Below are 25,509 nucleotides of genomic sequence, written 5' to 3' on the forward strand. Positions count from 1 at the left end.
CTCTGAGGTGTTACCATGAAGGAATTGCCGGGAGGGGTGCGGAATTTCAGTTTGAGACCTTCTCTTATTATGCTTAATATCTAGGGACTGTTTGAAATTTTTTCCCAGGCTGGAAGAAAACTGGTCAATCTCCCTCCGACCCGGGGAATACCTTCATTGTGATTTTTTTTTGGTGGGGGGGTTGTTGAATATGAAGCCTTTGTTCTTATTTCTTTTGTCCTCCCATCCATCTTTGTTCCCTTTTGGGGGTTTCCTCCGCATGAACTTTCTGCTCCGAAAAGGACGCCTGTAAGAAAGATTTTTTCTTATCCCCGGCTTTGTCTAGGATGTCATCCAATGTTGACCCAAATAAGAACTCGCCTTCACATGGTATTGAGCATAATTTGGTTTTGGTTTGCAAATCCCCTGGCCAGCATTTTAGCCACAGGGCACGTCTTGCGGCGTTTGAGAAGGAGGCTGACCTAGCCGCCAATCTGGCTGAATCTACCGATGCGTCAGCCAAAAAGGCTGCCGCACCTTTCATAACAGACACTGACTTTTGAATTGTCTCTCTTGAGACCTTTTCTTTTAATTGGGAATCTAAGTGCTCGAGCCATACCATTAAGGCGCGGGCAGTACAAGTGGCCGCAATGGCCGGTTTTAATCCACCTCCTGCTGCTTCCCAGGAGTTTTTTAAGAAAGTCTCAGCTTTTTTGTCCATCGGGTCCTTTAAGGTACCCATGTCTTCGAAGGGCAGGGCAAATTTTTTAGAGGCCTTTGCTATGGCCACATCCAACTTTGGCGCCTTACTCCAAGATGAGCAGGCTGGGTCGTCGAAAGGGTATTTTCTCTTGGGAGTTAAGAGAACTTTTTTGTCCGGTTTCTTCCATTCTCTTTTAATTAGAGAGTGAATTTTTTTCATTTATTGGGAACGCTCTCCTTTTCTTTTGTTCCAGACCACTGAACATTATATCCTGCGCCGTTTTTTTTAGGGCGTTCGTCTACGACCCATTATTGCCCTGACGGCTTTTACGAGGGCGTCTGTCTCTTCGATAGGGAAGCAACTGCGTTTCCCTTCTGAAGATAGCGAAGAGGACTCGGAGGCTGATGAATCACTAGAATCGGATATTTCGCTCTCTGACTCGTCCACACTGGATTCAGGGGACCTATGGCTTGATTTGCGTTTTTTCTTTGAGGTCTTAACGCCCTTAAGGGCACTCTCAACCTGGCTCCTTATTAGTGACTTTAGGTTTGAGGCAAACGCCGGGGATTCTTCCTGAATTGTTTTTTCTATGCAACTGCTGCATAGCTTTTTCTCCCATGAGGAAGGTAACTCTTCCGGGCATATAGCACCTACCCTGTGCTTTGATTTGGTTACACATTTATTTCCCTAGAAGAGTAACGCTGTATTAAACTCAGGACTTTCACGTAGATCACTCACCCTCCTGTGGACAAGATACCGTCTCGGTCCTGGGGACTATATCCACCGCTGGATTCGTCACAGGTCGCGTTGTTTTCGCAGAGGCTCGGCTGCATTGCGACCCTGAGCATCCACTGCTGCTGCGCTGCTGAGAGGAAGTGTTTCCCTTGCGCTGATGCTGTGTATGCTGGTGCCGCTGTACCTGCGCTTGCTCAGGAGATAACTGTATAATCTCCTGCGCATCCTGCTGCTCCTGGTCGCTCATAGTGGCCTCCACACTGTGATTAGTGCAAAGGAGGTTTGAATTGTCCACATTTTCCCGCCTGGAGGCGCTCCCTTTATGCTTTGCGCCGCCGGAAGTGGTGATCTGCGCATGCGCACTGCTCGTTCACATAGGGGAAGATATAAGCGGGGACGCGCTGCCGCGCAACCTTCAGCGTTGTCTGCCGGCGCCCGCCCACACACATGCTCGGAGCCCCGGCGGCGATGGCGCCGGCGTTTCAGCGGTCCCACGTGTCCGGCGCCCACATACCGGTATCTTCTGCGCCTGGGACCCCATGGGACGGCAGCCGCCGCTACCCCCATGCACCGCTGTGCAGTGGTACGGAGGCTATCTCGGTGACCACCGCCACCTGCCTCCTTCCTTTTTTTCTTGGGGAAGGCAGACCTGATCCTCTTCACTGCCCCCCCCCCCCCTCACTCATCCTCAAGGTCCGCCGACCCCAGCGGTGGTGCTTCAGGGAAGGAAAAAAGGGGGAGAGAAAAACCGCTCGACCCAGCCGTGACAGGGTGCCCCCTGCCAGGAACCGAACTGGATCAGCCCCTGGTATCCCACGAAGGATCTTCAGGTACGTGCTGTAGGTTTCCCGTCAGGGACAGGAAACCAACTGACGTGGGAGATAGGTACGCCCCTTTTCACCTGTAGGTTTCCTGTCCCTGGGGGCGGACCCCTCTCTCCGTGGTGCCATCATGGGGATAGAGAAATAAACCGTTCATGTTCGCCTTCTCTGTAGTATCATTTTTTTTTATTCCACTGTTTTCTGGGAGACATTCAACCCTTGAAGTTATACTAGGGGTGGCATCTCAATTACCGAACATGTTCTGAAGGCCTGTGTGAATGAAGCCTGAGGGTGCGTTCAAACGACCATATTTTACTTTCCATATAGCCTGACCTGAACGTGGTTATCTGGCCTGGACCTAACAGCTTCATAGCCACATATATAATTTAAAGCTTTTTGGTTCTGGTATAGACAATTGTGGTCATGCCAGGCACTGCGGCTGTAAATTTGGAACCTAAAAGTTGAGAAGACTCCTTTCTAAAGTTTAATTTGACTTTACATATAAAAAAAAATAATAATCTCACCTGATCTGAAATTGAAAGAGTGTAAGGTAGTGGTCTAGGTCGTGTGAAATATACATTTCTTTTCCTCTTCCAGCAATACAACTTTGTATACGCAGTCTGTGAGAACACGTCCCACCGTCACCCAGCACATGCGGAATCCAGACAATCCCTGCCCAGATGAAGACGGTCTGCGCTCATCCGCTTATATCCTGAATCAGAACTGTAAACTTTTACCTTCCTGTTTTGTTTCTGATTCTTTAACAGGTGGGTGCTTTCTGGTTTCCTTTCCCATTTTTGCTAATCGGTTCTTGTGTAAATTTATATTTCTCTTTTTAAGGCCGGGATCACACATATACGCGAGATACGGCAGAGTCTCACAGGTGAAAACCCAGCTCTGGCACAGGCACTCCGGTGCGGAGCGTGCAGCTCCATGTATTGCTATGCGGCTGCACGCTCCACTCCGGAGTGCCGGCGCCAGAGGAGGGATTTCACCTGCGAGACTCGGCCGTATCTCGCGTATGTGTGATCCCGGCCTAATAAGCTTGGGAAATATAAACCTGCGGGTGTCGTTGTACAGCTGCTATTCACTTACTGAAACAGACGACGTGCCCAGAAGCAATCACACTCGGATGTCATTTTCTGGTACCCTCTATGGACTAGCAAATTGTCTTTTCAGAGAGGAAGAGGACTTGAACGCTAGCGCCACCTATTGGAAATAGCAATCCTACAAGTCAATATAGACTCTTTAATGAGCCTTGTCACATGACTTGGGATAAAAGTCCGTTTCCAGTCCTTGGATATTCAGAGGAAGAAAAGTTCTTTGGTGCAGTGCCCCATCCTGTATTCTGACTGTATACAGGGCATTGTAATGATATGCACCATTACTAAACAGACAAAAACACAGCATTTTAGCGATAAGAGCAACAAAATGTGAAGTTAGTGAGAATCAAGTCTCAGGATCCGACTGGAAATCCTGAGAGCCACCTCTTACCTGACCAGCATCCTCGGCGCATCCTGTGATGAACCAGCGTGAAGCACACGAGCCACAGATACCGACAGATAAGAAGTTGTTCACTGGGCTCCCGTCACATGGCCGCAGCTCGCCAACATGGCCACTGGGCAGAGTCTTGCAAATCCATTCACACCAACTCTAAATAACTGAAATCTGTCTAATTCTGCCACTACTGCGAGCCAATTGACAGCTGCACTAGGGCGATAATAAACTGGGCTTCACGAGGCCTTATTCATACAAGCATATTTTAACAAGTACCTATTCATTTGTGGGTATTTTCTCCCATAATGACAAATCTAAATCAAAGCCAGATACGTATACAGAGAACCTAGAAAAGATAAGACGCTCATAGAAAAGAGGACTGATCTCCTATATTCATACACCCCCTTACTAATGAACTAATATCTTATGATATTGGATCTCTAGTCTGAATCGAAATATGGAAAAATATAGCACAACACTTCTTTCTTACTGGGTCCGCTCAGAAAACTCTTATCAGCTTGTATCACACACTAAGCTCTTCCTAGGATTATGCAATCCTTCACCTGCAAAAATGTGCACACACAGTAGGTAAAGTTCTCGAACAAGGTCAATGTCCAGGTCTCTCTTTTTATTGGTATATTATATTGCATTTGTTGTATTTCTCAGTACTAGAAAAAAAAAGGCATTTTGGGGTGTTGTGACATGGAAACGTGAGGCATGCATCTAAAGATATATAACTTAAAAAGATGACTAATTAAATTAGCTATACAAATCAGAACGCATCACAGCAGCCACAAAATAAGAGTTGCTTAGGAAGGTGTAGGGAACGTTTAAAAAAAAAAAAAAGACAAAAATATCTATATCCAATCTGTTGAAACCACATATGCTTGGTAGAAAGTGAGCATTGGTTAGTTATGTACAAATAGTGACGGGAGAGAAATCACTTGTAAAAAAGATGCATCCTGAAGACAAAGCAGCTGGTAGAAGCTGCAGATAGTAATGAAGAGCCACCCATGTAATACAAGCACAGACTGGGTCCGCCAACACCACAGAAAGGGTCCGCTGCTGTGTCCTAATCCGGACTACGGCAACGTGTGTTTGGTTTTCTTCATGAGATAATCCCTCTGAGATGCAATAAATGGAGACCTGACTCGTTATCAGTAGCTAATAATCCATTTACATGTACCAACCTGCGATCTTCTATAACAATCGATTGCTGAGCTTCAGATGACAGATACGGGTCTTGAAAAGCTCTGTTTGCAGCGTGTTCCCAAATTCTTTAGGTTGGAAAAAAGTATTGTTTTTTTTTCACAGGGGATTAATCAGATCCCAAAGCAGGGTAATTACTGCCAACGTCAAATTAAGACTATCACACGACCATTAATAATGTGTTGGCCCCTTATGTGGCAAAGGCTAACAGAAAAAGCTCCGAGCTTACCAGCACCCGTCAATAGTAAAAGTCCATAAACCCATATACAGTCGGGAGTGTTTCTAAACCAAACTTTAAAAAAAAAAAAATAATAATTTTTTTTTTGCAAAAGGGGAAAATTTTTAACTGAAGAATTACATTAAGCCAATTCAGTCATTAACATCAGTGCAAGACCTTTCACACAAGCAAAAATATCAGAAAAGGCTTAAAAAAAAATACAGCAACAGCTTAAAAGGAAGAGGAGGAAAGAATGATGAATATACACAATTTCTCAGTCCTTGTAAAACGAAGAATCTTCCCTCTCCAGCACGAAATGTGACTGGCTGTTTAAAAAAAAAAAAAAAAAGTTGGGAAGCCATGTTTGTCCCTTTCAAGTATATACGCAGTGTAGGGAACGCACTGGCCGCTGCGGTAGGATCTAGCCGGATCAAATGCCTATAGTGTTTACAGCTTTGCATGCAATTATCTTCAACCAGCTTCTTGTTCAGGCTTCTCTTAGGAGCTCACCAACACGTAGATCATGCTGCAAGAGAAAGACGGAAAGCGGGGATGACGATATGGTGGGCCGCCTATTGGTGGTGCTTCAACTGGGGATGCAGGTGAGAGTTTCTCTGGTAGATCTGTAACCTGTGACTCTCCAGCTGTGACTGTAGGGACATGCTGTGAGTTGTAGTATCACAAACTGGGGGACACACAGGTTGCAGATCACTGCCTAAGGACTCAGGTTTATAAAATATACACTGCACCTTATATCATCCCTCCTTAGCTTTGCTTCTTCGATTAAGTGGTCTCGTGGACCATCCTGAAGCCTCTGCCATGTGCATTAGATCTGGAGGAGACGTCAACAGGGCGTCAAATATTGGTTTGGGACTGGAAACCCCAACCCCTGGCAGCTTGTTTTACGCAGGGCTGTAGAGTCGGAGCCCATTATGATGGAGTAGGAGTCATTGAAATTGAGGAGTTGGAGGTTTGGCTTACCGACTCCACAGCCCTGGTTATACGCAGCCATTCAAGCTCAAGGCTAACTAGGTCTTACAACGTGGCATCACATTAAAGAGCAGGGAGCCAAACTCCCCACCCCCTTGTGCATTAATAAGGAACAATGGCAGGGCTTACTGTGATTATACAATCTCTCTACGTTTCTTCCAGTAATTTCCATTTGGATCCTCTCACTAACTGTATGGGAACTCCATCTGCAAGCACAGATCCATCCATAGAGAACAAGCTCCAATGTCCGTATATTGCAGACCATAATGCCCAAACTGGCCACAGGCATCTGGACCAGGACGCGACAGTCTCATGGGCGTATATGAGGCCATGGTCATGATATACGGACTGAACTCGGGGGTCTTAGGCAAGGACCAAAAACAAAACTTACCCATAAAGATAGTAGAAAAATGAGAGCAGGTAAAAAGCTAGTTTACACCATCCCTCCTTTTGACAATATGCTAGAATGTCTGCATTCATAATAGTTGTGGGGTCGTAAAGTCCGGGGCCGCTCATTACAGGCCTGCTCATGTACCTGCAAACGAGAGAGAGGACAGTGCACAGCGTCACATTAAACTGAAAATTACCAAAATAGCGAGAATAAAACCGTAACACAACATTGCACAGGATCAGACAGAAAAAAAAAAAAAAAAAAAAAGACACTGACCTAGCAAAATGCAGCTTAAAATTTGTATAAAAAGCGCTGCAAAAAAACGCAAATTGTGAACATGGCCTTCATTACCGTATTTGTTGCATATTTTGACTTCCCTATTGAACTCTAATGGAAAAAATGAACTCAAATTAAGTGGTAGAAACTGACACATTGAAACAAATATCATCCACACTGCAGAAGTTGACCTGGAGGCGAGTGGTTTTTGTATAATAAATTTGCAATCTCATGCACTTTGTTGTTACGGTTCTGTACTTTTCCACCTAAAAATCAGGGCAGAAAATCGGCAACAAGGTGAACATTAATTCTGTCATGTATTCTACAATATTAATTCCCTTCTTTGTGACACAGAAAGTGAAGTCTAGGCCAAAATCACCAAATGACTAGAGGAATTTGTCGACTTGTGAAGAAACTCCTATCTTATTTTTGCCATTGTCAGGCCCTCAGCAGTGATGGACGAGCAGAAGACAAAAAAAAAAAAAACAGGTCACGTTTACGCAATGGTTGGTAAAAATATCTACAACGCTATTGATTTTCCACATCCTCCACAAAAACAAGCATCATATTCTATCGTAGGATTGTCAGACATGTATGCAAATCAGAATTATTATACATTACCTCCAAATGTGGTACGCTAAGAGCGGCATGTTTAATCCGAGCGTTAACCACTCTGCAGCACAAAGGAACATGACACAGAAGAAGGCATGGATGAGGTACTCAGGAAGCACAAGCTGCAAGAGAAGGAACATTTCCGTCAATGCCATACTGTGCCAGGACACTGGAGCAGACCCTCGGTGCAGACCCTCAGTGCACCGCCCCTTTCGCCATCACACACTGCACCGGCCATCGACAGGTAACTAGAATGTGCCGGAAAGTAAAACTGGAGGGTAGGGGGGTGGAAATCTACCAACGCCATCATCAAAGTGGCAGTAGTACCTCCAATGTCATTGGAGGATGTTGGAGGTTTCCTTTTTATTCCCATATTTGCAAGTTACTATATACCCACAAGATATTGGATACCTCGCAGATCTCAGGGGTCCTACTGCTTCACGCTCCTCCACTCAAGATTGGGGCTCAGAGACCCCAAATGTGAGTGCACCATCGTTCCATTGATAGCACTGTCGTCAATGGGGCCAGTGGGCCACTAAACAGTGCATAAAGTCAAGACATTACCGTGCATTTATAGCTACAGTCACAAGTGCATATTACGTGGTCTGTACTCGGACCACAATGACCAGACCGACCCTGAAATAACAAATACGAGCTGGTGAGTTCAGCTCAGGAGACCCGAGGTTGGTCCGGGCATTACGGTTCGTATACAGACTAATACATTTGTGTGAACAGCGCCTGAGGCCTATTCTGACGGAACAATCATTTACGGTCCAACGAATTCTGATTAATAGATTTACTCTGTCCCCGTACAGCATCATGTATGCAGCACATGCCGCCTTCTAATCGTCTGGACCTTTAGTCCGCTGGGGGGTAAAGTGCTTATTTAGGGGGCACACTCATCCTGTGGGGTCACAGCGAGTGAGGCGATTAGGGCTTGTGCACACGGAGGGTTTACACGCTCGCATCCTGATAACCCGCCGACACTACGTGCTGTCGCTCATTCCTGCCTGCAATACGCCGGAGCGGTGGGGAAGGATGATTTCTTACTTCTGGAGAAACAATAAGTGATGGTGCCTGAAGTGGCAGAGATCTCTACAAGAACATTATGTCACTGACCGCCGAGAAGATCTGCAACGTGTTACATTATGTGGCCTCTATAGAATCACACACATTTCTCGTCTGAAAACCAGGAGACTTACAAATCTCCAATCCACCTCCAAAGAAGGCAATATAAAAGCAGCCTTATACTGCAGAGCTGCACTCGCAATTCAGCTGGCTTTAGCACTGAAATCTCACCAGTATCTGTTCTTATTTAGTCTCTGCTTGCTCTGGCGATTTGCATTATGGAAATTGTCACTAGGCACCAAATGGCAATATGACACCTGACGAGGATGATGAGGACGCGCCATTTATAGCTGCCTCAGTGCAAAAATCCTCAAATTGTGTAACTGTGTGCAAATCTGGGGCAGATGCATCCCACATAAATCAATGGATGGGGAACATGATTGGGCCTCATTCTGCGGTCAGATTCTGCACCCGTATGCAAGGTGTACGAGTACATGGACCCAGTCACTGGTCTGAGGAGGCCTTTCTTAAAGTAAAGGGTGAGTTCACACATCTGACGTGCACCGCCTGAACTCAGTTTCATACATGTATATGGGTCAGGGGAGCAATGACAGGCCCAGACATCGAGGTTTGCAACTGGACCATCATGGTCACTTAGAAGTGAGGCCAAAACATATCTTCCTTCCATTCCAATCTAGGACATTGGTGAACAAAGTCGTTTCCACTGCATGGGGATTGTAGGGCATCAATGCACTCAAACCAGGTGGAAACCCAAGTCCTGGTGGAATACCCCTTTAAATCTAGCACCAATGTAACCTCAGATGCAGGATTATCTGGTCTTGACAAGCAAATGGTTAATGATTGCAGCAGTTCATATGGGGCCCTGTAATACAGGAACAGCTGGAGAGGCGGAAAGGGCTTAATCCGGCTGCCCAGGTCCTAATCTCTGCAGATGCAACGAATGAGCTGCCATGAACATCAGGAAAGGCATCGGCCGGGATCAAGCTCATCTAAAGAGAAGGAACCATGGAAATACTTGGCGCAATCCCCGGAGTCGTGCACATTCCTGTGTTAATATCACACACGCTTTCCATGCATGTTAATAACCTCACGGTGAATAATAAGATGGTGACGTGAATGCACAAGTGACGTCAGGTCCGCATTTATAACAGGTGTGACGATGACGAGGGATCGGGACAAACTGTGAAATGCCTTCTGTAGCAATAGTGTGTGGTGTGCGGGGGGGGGGGGGGATCAGCAGGGGGCAATTTGGTCTAAAAAACAAAAAAAAAAGATGGAAAAGTAGGTCCCGGTCTATAATCTTCGTATATGGAGACTTTCTGGCGCCGTCTACTGGACTTTGCATTGCAGTTGATCATTTTTCTAAATATATGCCTGCTGTAAGTGACAATCATTGCTCAGATTCAGGGCAAAAAAAACTAAGGTTGAGCAAAAAGATTTTTCTATCAACTCTATCCAGCATTGTTCTTTCATAGTCACATACAATCAATTACTTACAGGGACATTTATTTTTTTATTTAAATCCATGCATTTTGGGTTATATTTTGCAGTTGGGGATTAAAATGTTTGGCTTTTCCAGTGTCTTTAGCTCGCTCTCTGTGTGGAGTTTCTAATTCTTTTATCTGGCTTTCACTGAGCTCTCTGCCAATTTATGACCCTATCAAACGTGCAGATAAGGCTAGTTTCACACTAGCGTTAACTGCAATACGTCGCAAATGCGTCGTTTTTGCGAAACGCCGCATCCAGCAAAAGTTTTTGCTGGATACGTTGTTTCGTCATAGAGTAACATTAGCGACGCATTTGCGACGCATTTGCGACGCATTTCAAAACGGTGAATGCGTTTGGCGGCGTTTGGGCGTATGGTAGCGGTCCGTCAGGAGAAAAAAACGTTACATGTAACGTTTTTTGCTCCCGACGGTCCGCTTTTTCCGACCGCGCATGCGCAGTCGGAACTCCGCCCCCACCTCCCCGCACATCACAATGGGGCAGCGGATGCGTGGGAAATATGCATCCGCTGCCCCCGTTGTGCGGCGGAGAACACACTAGCGTCGGGAACGTCGGCCCGACGCGCAGCGACGGGTTGTTCCCGACGCTAGTGTGAAAGTAGCCTAAGCCAATAAGTGCAAAATGTTTAATGTAACCCAACTGCAAAATTATAGTTAGCATTTAAGTAAAATAAAAAAAGTAATAATGAGCCCTTGACGGTGGCTATATCCTTTAAACATGAGCACCACATTATCTGGATAAAGGTTTTTCTTTTTTTTTTTGCTTATTAAAGGAGAACTCCGAAGGCAGATAACAGTTTTTCTTGGACGTCAGCAGGCAAAAATCAAGTTCTTCCACGTGAGAAGATGAAGAGAATGTATGGAAATCTGAGGATGCGGATGGATCAGGCACAAAAATATATAGATATGATGGAGGCAGAGGAATATCCACACACACTGGGGCCTAGAACAATGGGGGGAGGGTGTACACACCTTCAGTGCACTTTTCACTCTTTTAATCTTTTTCAGCTTTTCAAATGTCTTTGTTTGCGACAAAGTAAAAAGCAGATTGAGAGACGTTAGTGTGAGAGATTCACAGCCAGAAAACGTACTACACATCCCAGCTTATCCGCATAATACAGGACCGTCCCACTTAGCAGGAGCTGAAGACTACAAGCACAATGTATTTATTTATTTTTAAGAGGAATATTGCAGGTTCCACTTTTCAAATGTGCAATGTGATTAAACAGCTATAGACACCGCCATCCTGGTGGGAAAGAGTTATTCCAACACCAGCAGGACACGTTGCAAGTCAGACCCTTGGGACCCCACTGATCCTCAGCAGGATTTAGTGCTGCACCTCCTTCCTACGTTTTCCCTGCATTGCTGTAGATCATGTCCCCGATGCAGCACAGCTCCAGCCATGTAATGGGGCCGGGAGCAGCACCCTGGACAGGTGGTCAGCTGGCAGCATCAACGAGCAAAGAAAGGGACAGCAGAAAATTACCAATTGTTTAGGGTTTTTTGTGTCCTATCAGTTTATTAAAAATAAAAATAAGAAATCTTGCAATTTTCACACCAGCCAGGGGGATTTATTTTTAGACACATTTCCTGTACTTTCAGGAAATGCACATGTACATTAGCCACAATGATCAGACTCTGACCCCGTATTCTGCACTGAAGCATCTAAAGAGCGGGTGCAAAAAACAAAGTGATAGAAGGTGACATCAATTATGAATGGTGGATCCTGTGTTATCTACTGTATATAGAGGTGTTATCAGTCATTGTACAGGAGGAGGAGGGGGTGAGCTGTGACATCACCTATTGTGAATGGTGGATCATGTATTATCTACTGTATATAGAGGTGTTATCAGTCATTATAGAGGAGGAGAAGGGGGTGAGCTGTGACATCACCTATTGTGAATGGTGGATCCTGTGTTATCTACTGTATATAGACGTTATCAGTCATTGTACAGGAGGAGGAGAAGGTGAGCTGTGACATCACCTATTGTGAATGGTGGATCCTGTGTTATCTACTGTATATAGAGGTGATATCAGTCATTGTACAGGAGGAGAAGGGGGTGAGCTGTGACATCACCTATTGTGAATGGTGGATCATGTATTATCTACTGTATATAGACGTTATCAGTCATTGTACAGGAGGAGGAGAAGGTGAGCTGTGACATCACCTATTGTGAATGGTGGATCCTGTGTTATCTACTGTATATAGAGGTGATATCAGTCATTGTACAGGAGGAGAAGGGGGTGAGCTGTGACATCACCTATTGTGAATGGTGGATCATGTATTATCTACTGTATATAGACGTTATCAGTCATTGTACAGGAGGAGGAGAAGGTGAGCTGTGACATCACCTATTGTGAATGGTGGATCCTGTGTTATCTACTGTATATAGAGGTGATATCAGTCATTGTACAGGAGGAGGAGGTGAGCTGTGACATCACCTATTGTGGATGGTGGATCCTGTTTATTAACTACTGTATATAGAGGTGATATCAGTCATTGTACAGGAGGAGGAGGTGAGCTGTGACATCACCTATTGTGAATGGTGGATCCTGTGTTATCTACTGTATATAGAGGTGTTATCAGTCATTGTACAGGAGGAGGAGGTAAGCTGTGATATCACCTATTGTGAATGGTGGATCCTGTTTATTATCTACTGTATATAGACGTGTTATCAGTAATTGTACAGGAGGAGGAGGTGAGCTGTGACATCACCTATTGTGAATGGTGGATCCTGTGTTATCTACTGTATATAGAGGTGTTATCAGTCATTGTACAGGAGGAGGAGGTGAGCTGTGACATCACCTATTGTGAATGGTGGATCATGTGTTATCTACTGTATATAAAGGTGTTATCAGCCATTGTACAGGAGGGGAGGAGAGCTGTGACATCCCCCTATTGTGAATGGTGAATCCTGGGTTATCAGCTGTATATAAACTTGCAATCAGTCATTGTACAGGAGGAGGAAGAAGTGATATATAGATAGATAGATAAGATAGATAGATAGATAGAGAGATAGAGAGATGGAGAGAGATGGAGAGAGAGATATCTATCTCCATCTATCTATCTATATACACACACACAAAATATTTTAAAGGACATTAAACACATAAACCTGATTTAAACAATAGGTCATTTTCTGAAGGCACAGATCTCAAGGATCCTTTGCTGTTCTCAGGATGCGGGGGTCCCAAGGGTCAGACAGCAGCCGAACAGTGAGGGCACGTCTTGGAGAGATTAGAATTCCTTTTAAGCACTAAAATGTTAGGGAACTGCAATTTCAAACCTTCTGCCATTGTTAGAGGAGATTTCCTCAGCCTTCTGGGGGTGCGACTAATGTCAGGAGAACGCGAATCCCCTCAGTCCAGAGCTCAGTGTATGTAGTACCAATAATAGGGCCGGGATAGGCAGCCCCCATAAGGGTCAGTGGGGCTCCAGGTCATCCGGCTTCTCCCTTACAGACACAATGCAGGACAGAAGCGGCAGACCATACTCCACTGCTAAGAGGGACGGCTCCTCGGTCGTGACCACAACTCCCATCACTGCAAAGTGCGACTGATGACACAGACCGTCAGGACAAGAAAGGAGAACGAGCGTCGCCCGTAACTTACAGGATTGAGCGTGTTACACTGGTCTATAGGGTTCTTGTAGTCCGTCTTCAGTTCATCAAATGCAATAATCTAGGGAAAGAAATCCAAGATTAATGTACAGGAAGAAATGTGCACCTCATGGAACACATGGCCCTGTGCGGCCCATTCACACCTGTGGATGTAGGTCGCCAGATCTGCTCCAGGTCTGTGAGTGGAGCCGCCCTGCTCCTGCTTCACACATACTAATCACATCCTGACCTACATACACCGGTGTGAATGAGGCCGTGGGGTGGGGCCGTCTGCCCGTACCTCATGCAGGTGTGCACTGTTTGGTCTTAGACCCTTTATCTTTTCATCTTACGGTTTGATCATATACACAAGTTAGAGGTACATTATACTATGTGCACCATGTCTCTGGGGGGACACATTAGTGGGTTCTGCAGGATCCGTCTGGGGGTGCCAAGTCTGGATGTAACCCGCAGTACAGATCAGTCTATATAATCAGTTATACAGGGAGGACCACAAGTGCCAGGATGCAAGTAGCTGTAAGGCAGTGCCTGCAGGTCACAACAGCTGTGGACACCGGGTTATTAACATGCACAATAGCTCTCTGCGCTGACACATTGTAACAAACTATCCTGACAGCAGGAGGAGATCACTAACAGAAAGCAGAGGGAAAGGATGGGCGAGCTGCCGATTGCCCAATAATAAACCCATCAGACCGCCTGCGGAGCAGACAATAGAACTACAAGTCCCAGAATTAAATCCTATAGCTTTATTAGGATTGAACTACAAATCCCAGGATGCCAAGCTGGCAATAGACTATGAGACCAGAGCTCCATGCCTTATATTCGTATTCCATGGTCAGAGGGTGAAGAACTACAAGTCCCAGCCAGGAGTGACCGGCAGCGACGGTCATCGTTATGTAACAAGTGGACTGCGAAGTGCAAGCTCCTAGGGCATTGCATGCTGGGAGTTGTAGTTCTGAGAGCAGCAGAGAGGAAATCGAGGTGGAAGTGTGAGGCTTGTACTGGGAAGGAGGGGAGCAGCCAGCTCAGCACCGCCGCCGGATACTTACGTGCCAGATAGCGAAGAAGATGAGCGCGGCCGTGAGCAGCAGAGCCAGCATGTAGCAGAAGGCCGCGAACGTGAACGCCATGTTCCGTCCGGGGGGCGCGGGGACTGCTGGGAATAATCATTCACCGGGTGCTCTGCTGGGCGGGACCGCGCACGTAACGCCGACGGGAGAGGCGGGGCCGAGCGCGACACCAAGAGATGAAGGCGGGGCCGCGCGCTCTGCGGTCAGCTGACTGCTCGGGCGCTACCAAGTGATGGTACTGGTGGGGGGGACAGTCAGGTGACTACATGTCCGAGTATAATAATAACAATACTGGCAGTTTTTTCATTATTGGGTGGAGTTTACAGAGAAAAGTCCAGAAGACCCAAAAAAGACGCCACAAGAAGGCTAAACAGAAATCGGAAACGTCAAAAAAAAGTCTGAGGAAACAAGCAGTCATAGCTGGAAATTGTCAGACAGGTCCCGTGGCTACACACTTTTACAATTTACTGGATATTAAAATTTGCAGCTATTCTTCATGTGTTGACACTTTGTTTACAGCTTGTTGCCTAGGAAACCGACCACCACCACTGTCTAGCTTGTAAGCGCTGCTCTGAAGCACTGCTGTGGCCGGGCTTAGTCGGTAACAGTGCTCTCCGGCACTCTTTACAGAATTCAACACTGACTTACAGGCACATTAGAAGAGACTTTGTAAGCGCTGCACATGTTCTGCGTTCTAGAGCGGTGGTCGGTCTCCCAAGACAACAAGCTGTAGCCTAAAAGTGTTAATATCTTAAAAGCGGCTGAACATTTCAATAAGCAGTAAATTGCAGAATTGCTTGTCTCTACAGGCGCTAGCCGACAATAACCATTATGAGGAATAAACCCATAAAGAAGAGAATTGTGATTTATTTATCCTCCACACTGCACTAAAAAGTGATGGAGTGGCCGCATGAAGTACTGCTCTAACTGTAGAGAACCAGGTGTGTGCACTGAAAAGTGATGGAGTGACCGCAGGTAGGACTGCTCTAACTGTAGAGAACCAGGTGTGCACTGAAAAGTGATGGAGTGACCGCAGGTAGGACTGCTCTAACTGTAGAGAACCAGCTGTGTGCACTGAAAAGTGATGGAGTGACCGCAGGTAGGACTGCTCTAACTGTAGAGAACCAGGTGTGTGCACTGAAAAGTGATGGAGTGACCGCAGGTAGGACTGCTCTAACTGTAGAGAACCAGGTGTGTGCACTGAAAAGTGGTGGAGTGACCGCAGGTAGGACTGCTCTAACTGTAGAGAACCAGGTGCGTGCACTGAAAAGTGATGGAGTGACGGCAGGTAGGACTGCTCTAACTGTAGAGAACCAGGTATGTGCACTGAAAAGTGATGGAGTGACCGCAGGTAGGACTGCTCTAACTGTAGAGAACCAGGTGTGTGCACTGAAAAGTGATGGAGTGACCGCATGTAGGACTGCTCTAACTGTAGAGAACCAGGTGCGTGCAATGAAAAGTGATGGAGTGACCGCAGGTAGGACTGCTCTAACTGTAGAGAACCAGGTGCGTGCACTGAAAAGTGATGGAGTGACCGCAGGTAGGACTGCTCTAACTGTAGAGAACCAGGTGCGTGCACTGAAAAGTGATGGAGTGACCGCAGGTAGGACTGCTCTAACTGTAGAGAACCAGGTGCGTGCACTGAAAAGTGATGGAGTGACCGCAGGTAGGACTGCTCTAACTGTAGAGAACCAGGTATGTGCACTGAAAAGTGATGGAGTGACCGCAGGTAGGACTGCTCTAACTGTAGAGAACCAGGTGTGCACTGAAAAGTGATGGAGTGACCGCAGGTAGGACTGCTCTAACTGTAGAGAACCAGCTGTGTGCACTGAAAAGTGATGGAGTGACCGCAGGTAGGACTGCTCTAACTGTAGAGAACCAGGTGTGTGCACTGAAAAGTGATGGAGTGACCGCAGGTAGGACTGCTCTAACTGTAGAGAACCAGGTGTGTGCACTGAAAAGTGATGGAGTGACCGCAGGTAGGACTGCTCTAACTGTAGAGAACCAGCTGTGTGCACTGAAAAGTGATGGACTGACCGCAGGTAGGACTGCTCTAACTGTAGAGAACCAGGTGTGTGCACTGAAAAGTGATGGAGTGACCGCAGGTAGGACTGCTCTAACTGTAGAGAACCAGGTGTGTGCACTGAAAAGTGATGGAGTGACCGCAGGTAGGACTGCTCTAACTGTAGAGAACCAGGTGTGTGCACTGAAAAGTGATGGAGTGACCGCAGGTAGGACTGCTCTAACTTTAGAGAACCAGCTGTGTGCACTGAAAAGTGATGGAGTGACCGCAGGTAGGACTGCTCTAACTGTAGAGAACCAGGTGTGTGCACTGAAAAGTGGTGGAGTGACCGCATGTAGGACTGCTCTAACTGTAGAGAACCAGGTGCGTGCACTGAAAAGTGATGGAGTGACCGCAGGTAAGACTGCTCTAACTGTAGATCATCAGGACACCCACATCTCTGACCTCCGGTTCATCGTATCCGTCTCTGCCCCCTGAGGAACCGTTTAACGGGGAAACGCGTCGGGGGCGTTCTACTTACAGCTAAGTGCTCTAATTTTTGGGGAATATTTCCCATCTTTTTGCTTCTGGCTGTTTTCTTTATCATCTATGTTTATAGTCCGCTATACTGTGCGTCAGGTGTAATTTATGGTCACCTGCTACGTTCGTTTATTGGCACCTATAGTGTGTTCTGGTTTACTGTAGGTACTTATGTAATAGTGTTTACACACCCCCCTTTCTTTCAGTCATCAGAAATAATGTGTAACATTTGCTAGATGGTGTGGGTATGCACAGTCTATTATCTGGACTGAACCAGGTCATTTATATTTTATGTTCTTCCTCCTATTGTCTTTAAAAACAAAAAGATGATTTTCTTCTTTTTCCCACTAGCTATGCACAAAGTTTGTATGCCTTATCTTCTGTTTTTGGAACTGTACTGAGGACGATTGTATCAATATTTCAAACAACCCAATTGGCTATATGTCCCCAGAATACTGCATCTAGTGGGCTCTCATTAATGGAGGTTGATATTGTTTACATCTAGTGTGCACCTTAGTTTTTCTACTCCTGCTTTCTTCATATCTTTAAACCGCTTATTGTTTTCTCACCTATAGCTGGATAGTTATTTAACAGGGCCAGCAGGTTACAGCCGCCGCGGAGTGGGGGCGCCAAATACTCTATCAGGGTGCCAACCTCCACTGCTAGGCAGGGACAGCAGGATAGTGGAGGGTCATCTACTAGGTTAGGTGCACCTAGTATCTCTATATTCCATTTTTTTTATAGTTTTTCTGTTTTCACTGGGAAGTGGTATTCTTAAGATATTCTATTAAAGTTTATAAATTTTAAGGGGAATTTATGTCACACGTAGAGGAAGAAACAGACCTGGCTTACCTCTAGGGAAATACCCCAAAAGATGATAGCAGCCCCCCACATGTAATAACGGTGAATTAAGAGGAAAAGACATACACAGTATGAAAGTAGATTTAGCAAAGAGAGGTCCACTTACTAGATAGCAGAAGGATACAAAAGAGGACTTCACGGTCAACTGAAAACCCTTTCAAAAACCATCCTGAAATTACTTTAAGACTCCTGTGTCAACTCATGACACAGGAGTGGCAATTTCAGCCCGCAAGAGCTTCCAGCTACAGAGAATTACAAAAACTGCAAACTGGACAAAAGGTACAAAACAAAAGGACAAAGTCCACTTAGCTGATCAGCAGACTAGTAGCAGGAACATGCAACCGAAGGCTCTGGTTACAATGATGACCGGCAAGGAAATGACTGGAGAGCAAGGCTAAATAGGAAACTCCCAAACACTGATGGAAGCAGGTGAACAGAAGAAGAAAAGTGCAAACAAGTCACCAGTACCACCAGCAACCACCAGGGGAGCACAAAAACGGGAATACACAACAGCGACCAATCAGAAGCTGTGACGTCATGGAAGGCCGTAAACGCGCTCATTTTAAGCAAAGAAGGCTGCCGGTTACCAGCGGCGATGTCCAGGGGCCTCCGGAGAGGTGAGTATATCAATATTTTTTATTTTAATTCTTTATTTTACACTTAAATGTGGATTCCGATACATATTTCCGATATCGCAAACATATCGGAACTCGGTATCGGAATTCCGATACCAGATTCAGAAGATCGCCGACCTCATGGCCGACCCCACACAGGGGTCGGGTCGGGTTTCATGAAACCCGACTTTGCCAAAAGTCGGCGACTTCTGAAAATGGCCGACCCCTTTCGCTCAACCCTAGTCCTGAATGCTGCAGCTGAATCATATTACTCACCAACCATTACACCGATGCCTCTAGCTTGTGCCAGACATTGCACTGGTTACCCATCCACTCCAGAATTCAATATACCGTAAACCTATTACTCTCACCCACAAAGCACTCCACGGTTCAACACCACCCTACATCTCCTCCCTTGTCTCAGTCTACCACTATTCCCGTGCGCTCTGTTCTGCTAATGACATGAGCTTAACATTCTCAATAATCAGAACCTCCCTCTCCCGTCTCCAAGGCTTCTCACGTGCTGCGCCAATTCTTTGGAATGCACTACCCAGGACAATTTGATTAATCCCCAATACCCACAGTTTTAAGCGTGGCCTTAAAAACGGATTTCTTCAGACTAGTCTACTGCCTCAACATATTTAACTATCCCTGTTTTGCCCATACAAAATTTCTTCAAAATCATGACACCCAGAGCATCTGTTCACCCCCACATGCACTTAATAGCCCTCTGTACCTGCACTGTACACACACTGGCTGGTGACCAGTTTATACAGCATTATATGAATACCTATTTATTGATGTCCAGACCTTACAATACAAGCACCTTTTACCATTTACCTTTCATGTCCCTTCTATTCCTCATAGATTGTAGCTTGTAAGCATGGTCCTCCACCCTCTTGGTATCTGTTGAATTATGTGTTTACTCTGTATTGTCTGTACGAGGTCACGCTGAATTGTAAAGTGCTGTGGAACATGTTGGCGCTATAGAAATAAAAATGATTATTATATGGCCTTTAGATGACTTGTCTTATAAATGGGGTGCACAGCTATTCCCAATCCTCATCACTCACAAGCAGACTCGACTTTCCCTGAGTTTCTCATCTGTGAGTGAAAAATAAGCTGTTTCCTAGATGAGCATCCTGGAGCCAGTAATAAGAGGTGTGTATATACACATGATGTTGTGCAGTGTCTGTGTGATGACATGGTTATTGTCACACTGGTGTTGGAACTTTGGGCGCTAACCAGGTGCACACAGACAAAACTCCAGGCAACAATTTCCAAACACCAACTTCAACCATGAACTACACCTCCAACTCCCGAACCAGGCAGTAAGAACTAACACTGGCAATCCCTAAGTACCAAAGGTCAGCTTTTATAGCAGCCAACACTGAACAGCTGAGACAATCCAAGTAGGAAAGCTCCAGGAGCTTCAACTGAACTGATTAACCCTTGCACTACTAGCAAGGAAAAAACCTACATTGTCTATTAAAATGGTGGAGAGCTTTTAACAGGTGCAGGAGTACATGAAACCAAACACTGCGGTCTTCTGGTCCCTCTCTGTCGCGGTATACCCGTGACAATTAAATTTGAATAAGTGTTGATTTTGCCTTCAAGAATAAATGTGGATTGTTGTTCATTGAAAAACACAAAAAGACATCCCCAGAATATAAGCCCCAACACAAATTTCGGAGCAAAAAATTGTATAAGACCCTGTCTTATATTCAGAAACACGCTATTTAGAATGGAGACAAAGTCTGTACAAGCTGCTGTACAGGCTACATTGTTGTATATCTAAAGGAAGACACGTCCATACATACAGCACACCAAGTAACACTTCAGCATGAAATTGGCGGCGTGCAGATATATACAGTAACGTCACCATGGTCGACCATTCAACAGACGCAGGGTAAAAGTGTGTTCTTTCAGCTCCATCTGGCTGGCATTCACTTATATAACTGTAGGAAAGCGCAGAAGATTGCATTTTTCTATACAGGAGGAGAATGCAAGATGTATACCATGCAATATTCATCTTCTTACAGTGGGTCCCGATGATGGATGGATGCTTCGGGATCCATCCTGATAGTGCACCCTGATGAGCACATACAGGGCTGCCACCAGGAATTTCAAGGCCCCAGACTGGCAACATTTTCGAGCCTGCTTGAGACTCTGTCTAGGCTCCACTAGAGCTCCTCCTCCACCCCTCAAACCTTCTATTGGCCCACTGCGCACTGTTGGAAATCACTAGTGACATTATAAACATGAGCTCTGTCAGTGTACAGGTAATCCAGTCAGTGTCAGTGTACAAGTAATACAGTGACCACCAGTGATATTATACACTGGAACTCTGTATATAGTGTCAGCGTACAAGTAATACAGTGATCACCAGTGACATTATACACAGGAGCTCTGCATATAGTGTACAGGTAATACAGTGACCATCAGTGACATTATACACAGGAGCTCTGTATATAGTGTCAGTGTACAGGTAATACAGTGTTTACCGGTGACATTATACACAGGAGCTCTGCATATAGTGTCAGTGTACAGGTAATACAGTGATCACCGGTGACATTATACATAGGAGCGCTGTAAACAGCTCTGGCAAAAATTAATAGACCACTGCAAAATGTTCAATTTGTCTGATTTTTCTCTTTATAGGTATATTTTTGAGTAAAATTTAAATTGTTCTATAAACTTCTGACATGTCTCTGAATTTCCTAGCAATAAATTTTTTATTTTTTCTGAAAAAGAAAAATGGTCAAAATAAAAAAAACAAACAAAAACAGTGCTTTCAGACCCCAAATAATGCAAAGGTAAGCTCAAAATCATTTAGAAACAAAAATACTAAATGTTTTAACTCAGGAAGAGTTTAGATATCAATATTATGTGGAATAACCATGATTTTTAATCACAGCTTTTATGCGTCTTGGCATGCTTTCCACCAGTCTTTCACACTGCTTCTGGAGCAAAAATTTAAGCAGTTCTTCTTTGTTTGATGGCTTGTGACTATCCATCATCCTCTTCATTACATTCCAGAAGTTTTCAATGGGGTTCAGGTCTGGAGATTGGGCTGCCCATGACAGGGTTTTTAATGTGGTGGTCTCTTAATTTTTGCCAGAGCGGTGTAGTGTCAATGTACAGGTAATACAGTGATCACCAGTGACATTATACACAGGAGCTCTGCATATAGTGTACAGGTAATACAGTGATCACCTGTGACATTATACACAGAAGCTCTGTATATAGTGTCAGTGTACAGGTAATACAATGATCACCAGTGACATTATACAATGGAGCTCTGTATAGTGTAGTATGCAGGTAATAGTGATCAACAGTGGCATTATACACAAGAGCTCTGTATATAGTGTCATTGTACAGGTAATACCGCATTGCCGCTGTGGCGGTGGTTGCCGCACGGCTCTGCTCCGTTAGGGCGGTAGGACCCACTACGAACTACGAGGTTTGCCGTGATGTGGCAGTGGGCTTCATACAGTCTGATCAGAATGTTAAACTGAAAACCTCATGTTCAGTTATATACATTTTTGCCTAGTGGCTTTAGATCAACGTATGATTTTTGAAGGTGCGGTTCATGCTTTTTTTTTTCTTTTTGTACAAAGCATGTGCTAGTCTTTTTCTTGGACCAGCACTCCTCCCATTTGGCACAGGTCATTTTAATTATAATTAGCAGGAGACTGCAAAGTAAGGGGTCTAGCCCATTATGGCTCTCACTGAAGAGCTGGAGGAAGGTGAGTTTCAGTGCTCCTTTCATTTTGGTGCTGGTGCTGTGTGGCAGCCATTGTTGCTGTGGCTTTGTGCTGGTGGGGCGGCACGGTCTGGAGTTCTTCTTTGTTTGATGGCTTGTGACTATCCATCATCCTCTTGATTACATTTGTTTTCATTGGGGTTCAGGTCTGGAGATTGGACTGCCCATGACAGGGTTTTGATGTGGTGGTCTCTTAATTTTTGCCAGAGCGGTGTAGTGTCAATGTACAGGTAATACAGTGATCACCAGTGACATTATACACAGGAGCTCTGCATATAATGTACAGGTAATACAGTGATCACCTGTGACATTATACACAGGAGCTTTGTATATAGTGTCAGTGTACAGGTAATACAATGATCACCAGTGACATTATACAATGGAGCTCTGTATAAAGTGTGTAGTATGCAGGTAATAGTGATCATCACCAGTGGCATTATACACAAGAGCTCTGTATATAGTGTCATTGTACAGGTAATACAGAGATCACCAGTGACATACACAGCTCTGTATATAGTGCATAGGTAATATACAAGGATCACCAGTGAAATAATACACAGGAACTCTGTATATAGTGTCCATGTACAGGTAATACACGGATCACCGGTGACATTATACGTAGCTCTATACATAGTGTCAGTGTACAGGTAATACAGAGATCACCAGTGGCATTATACACAGGAGCTCTGTATATAGTGTTCATCCTGGCACCATATGTTCTCCTATCTTGGTCCCATGTATCCATTCTAGCTCCATACATTCTCCCATGCTGGTGCCATGTGTCTCCATCCTGCCCTCAGGCCCATATGATGTCCCATCCTGCCCCCATATTACATCCCATATTGGCCCTATGTGTCTCCATCCTGGCCCCATATGATGTCCCATACTGGCCCTGTGTGTCTCCATCCTACGTCCAAGATTAATATGATGTCCTTCCATCCTGTCCCCAGGTCCCACATAATGTCCCATCCTGGGCCCATATTTCTCCATCTTACCCCCTGACTCTACATGCTGTCTGATCCTGGCCCAATATGTCTCCATCTTGCCACCGGGACCCAAATGATTTCCCATCCTGGCCCCATACAAAAAAAAAAAATGAAAAAAAAATAAATAAATTTCCTTACCTGGCCTGATGTGTGTCCATTCTGCCCCCAGGCCCCACATGATGTCAGATGTGACTCCATTCTGCCCTCATATGTTCTCTCATCTTGGTCCCAAGTGTCTCTGTAACGGGGAAGCAGGGTCAGTGGGTGCTCTCGTCCGCTGGCCCGGCTGTCTTTAGCAAGACTGCATGGACCACGGCTCATACCACTGAATGCCTGCTCTATCTCCCAGTGGGCAATACACTACACAGACAACACAGGGTTAAGGTAAAACAGGGTGGCAATACTTTTTTGAACCACAGCACACAATAGCAAACAGAACATTCCCAACATGCCTGGAATTGTATGGGTACATGAGCGCATATAAAATATTACTGTGTCTCCACGTATTTCCAGTATGACACGATATCAGAGCTCCAACGCTACTCCATCTGTGGATGAACGCACAGAGAAGGGGTAACGACAAGCATAGGGAGATGACCAAGAACTGTCCATAGAGTCCATACAAGGTCCAAAGCCAGTTGACACGATGTCAGAGCTCCCAGGGTCGCTACTCCATCTGTGGATGAACGCACAGAGAAGGGGTAACCGCAAGCATAGGGAGATGACCAAGAACTGTCCATAGAGTCCATAGCCTGTGGACTGATGCATTTCACATGAAACCTATTATACATACATATACTGCATAACATATTCTTGGTGCTGGGGGGTTCTGTAACACGGCTCCCCTTTTCAGCGACGCGATCGGCATACACAGTCTGATCCTTAACGGATCGGTTTGGGGATGACCGAAGTTTATGGGGTTGGTACAAGTTCCGTTTGTCGACTTAGTCCATCGGCGTTACCGTTTTGTTTGCCGGGTCTGTAGTGGATGGTGAAGTCCAGAGGTTGTAGGGCTAAACTCCACTGCAGTAATCTGGCGTTGTCTCCGGAGACCCGATTAAGCCAGACTAGGGGATTATGGTCCGTTAGGAGGGAAAACTGTCATCCATACAAATATGGTTGTAATTTTTTGAGTGCCCATACTATTGCCAGGCACTCCTTCTCGATGGCCGCATAGCTCACTTCACGGGGCAGTAGTTTCCGACTCAGGTAAGCTACCGGGTGTTCTTGGCCGTCCGGCCCGACTTGGCTTAGTACTGCCCCCAATCCAAACATAGAAGCGTCCGTGTGAACAAGGAAACGTTTAGTTGGATCGGGTGCGGCCAATACAGGGGTATTGGTGAGGGCGTCCTTTAGCTGGCGGAAGGCTTCCTCACACTCTGAGGTCCAGGTTACCTGGCGGGGTTGGTTCTTACAGGTCAGATCAGTGAGGGGCTTGGCTACGCTGCTGTAATTGGGAACGAATTTCCTGTAATACCCCGCTGTCCCTAGAAACGCCATGACCTGGGTTTTAGTGCGTGGGGTGGGCCATTTGGCTATGGCCTCAATCTTGGCTGGTTCTGGTCTGTTTCCCACTTCCCACCCAATGCCCTAAATACTGAACCTCTGCTTTGCCCACGTGACACTTGTTTGGGTTCAGGGTGATTCCGGCCTTGTGGATCCTGTCTAATACTGTCTCTAGGTGATTTAGATGCTCTTCCCATGTCACGCTGTAGATGGCGATGTCATCCAGGTAGGCACAAGCATAGTCCTGGAGACCATCCAGAAGCCGGTCAGCAAGCCTCTGGAAGGTCGCCGGGGCAGTCTTCATCCCGAATGGCATAACTCGAAACTGGAATAAGCCGAACGGGGTGACAAATGCAGACTTGGGAATAGCGTCAGCACTAAGGGGAATCTGCCAGTAGCCTTTGCATAGATCAATGGTGGTCAAATACTTTGCCCCTGCCAGCCGGTCTAACAACTCATCCACACGCGGCATGGGATATGCATCCGTCACTGTTTTCTCATTGAGCTTACGATAGTGTAC

At 45.7% G+C, this 25,509-nt stretch overlaps 1 protein-coding gene across 1 annotated transcript; it reads right to left on the reverse strand.

The window, feature by feature from the left end:
• Positions 1-4,342: 4,342 nt before the first annotated feature.
• On the reverse strand, positions 4,343-14,891 carry CNIH1 (cornichon family member 1). Its single transcript, XM_077269840.1, has 5 exons — positions 14,694-14,891; positions 13,637-13,705; positions 7,440-7,552; positions 6,543-6,686; positions 4,343-5,687 (listed from the first exon to the last, which is right to left on the reverse strand). The coding sequence occupies exons 1-5, from the start codon at positions 14,772-14,774 to the stop codon at positions 5,660-5,662; spliced, it is 435 nt and encodes a 144-aa protein (XP_077125955.1). The 5' UTR covers positions 14,775-14,891; the 3' UTR covers positions 4,343-5,659.
• Positions 14,892-25,509: the final 10,618 nt, after the last annotated feature.

This window comes from Ranitomeya variabilis, chromosome 1 (genome assembly GCF_051348905.1).
Source record: "Ranitomeya variabilis isolate aRanVar5 chromosome 1, aRanVar5.hap1, whole genome shotgun sequence".
In the NCBI taxonomy this organism is placed as follows: Eukaryota; Metazoa; Chordata; class Amphibia; order Anura; family Dendrobatidae; genus Ranitomeya; species Ranitomeya variabilis.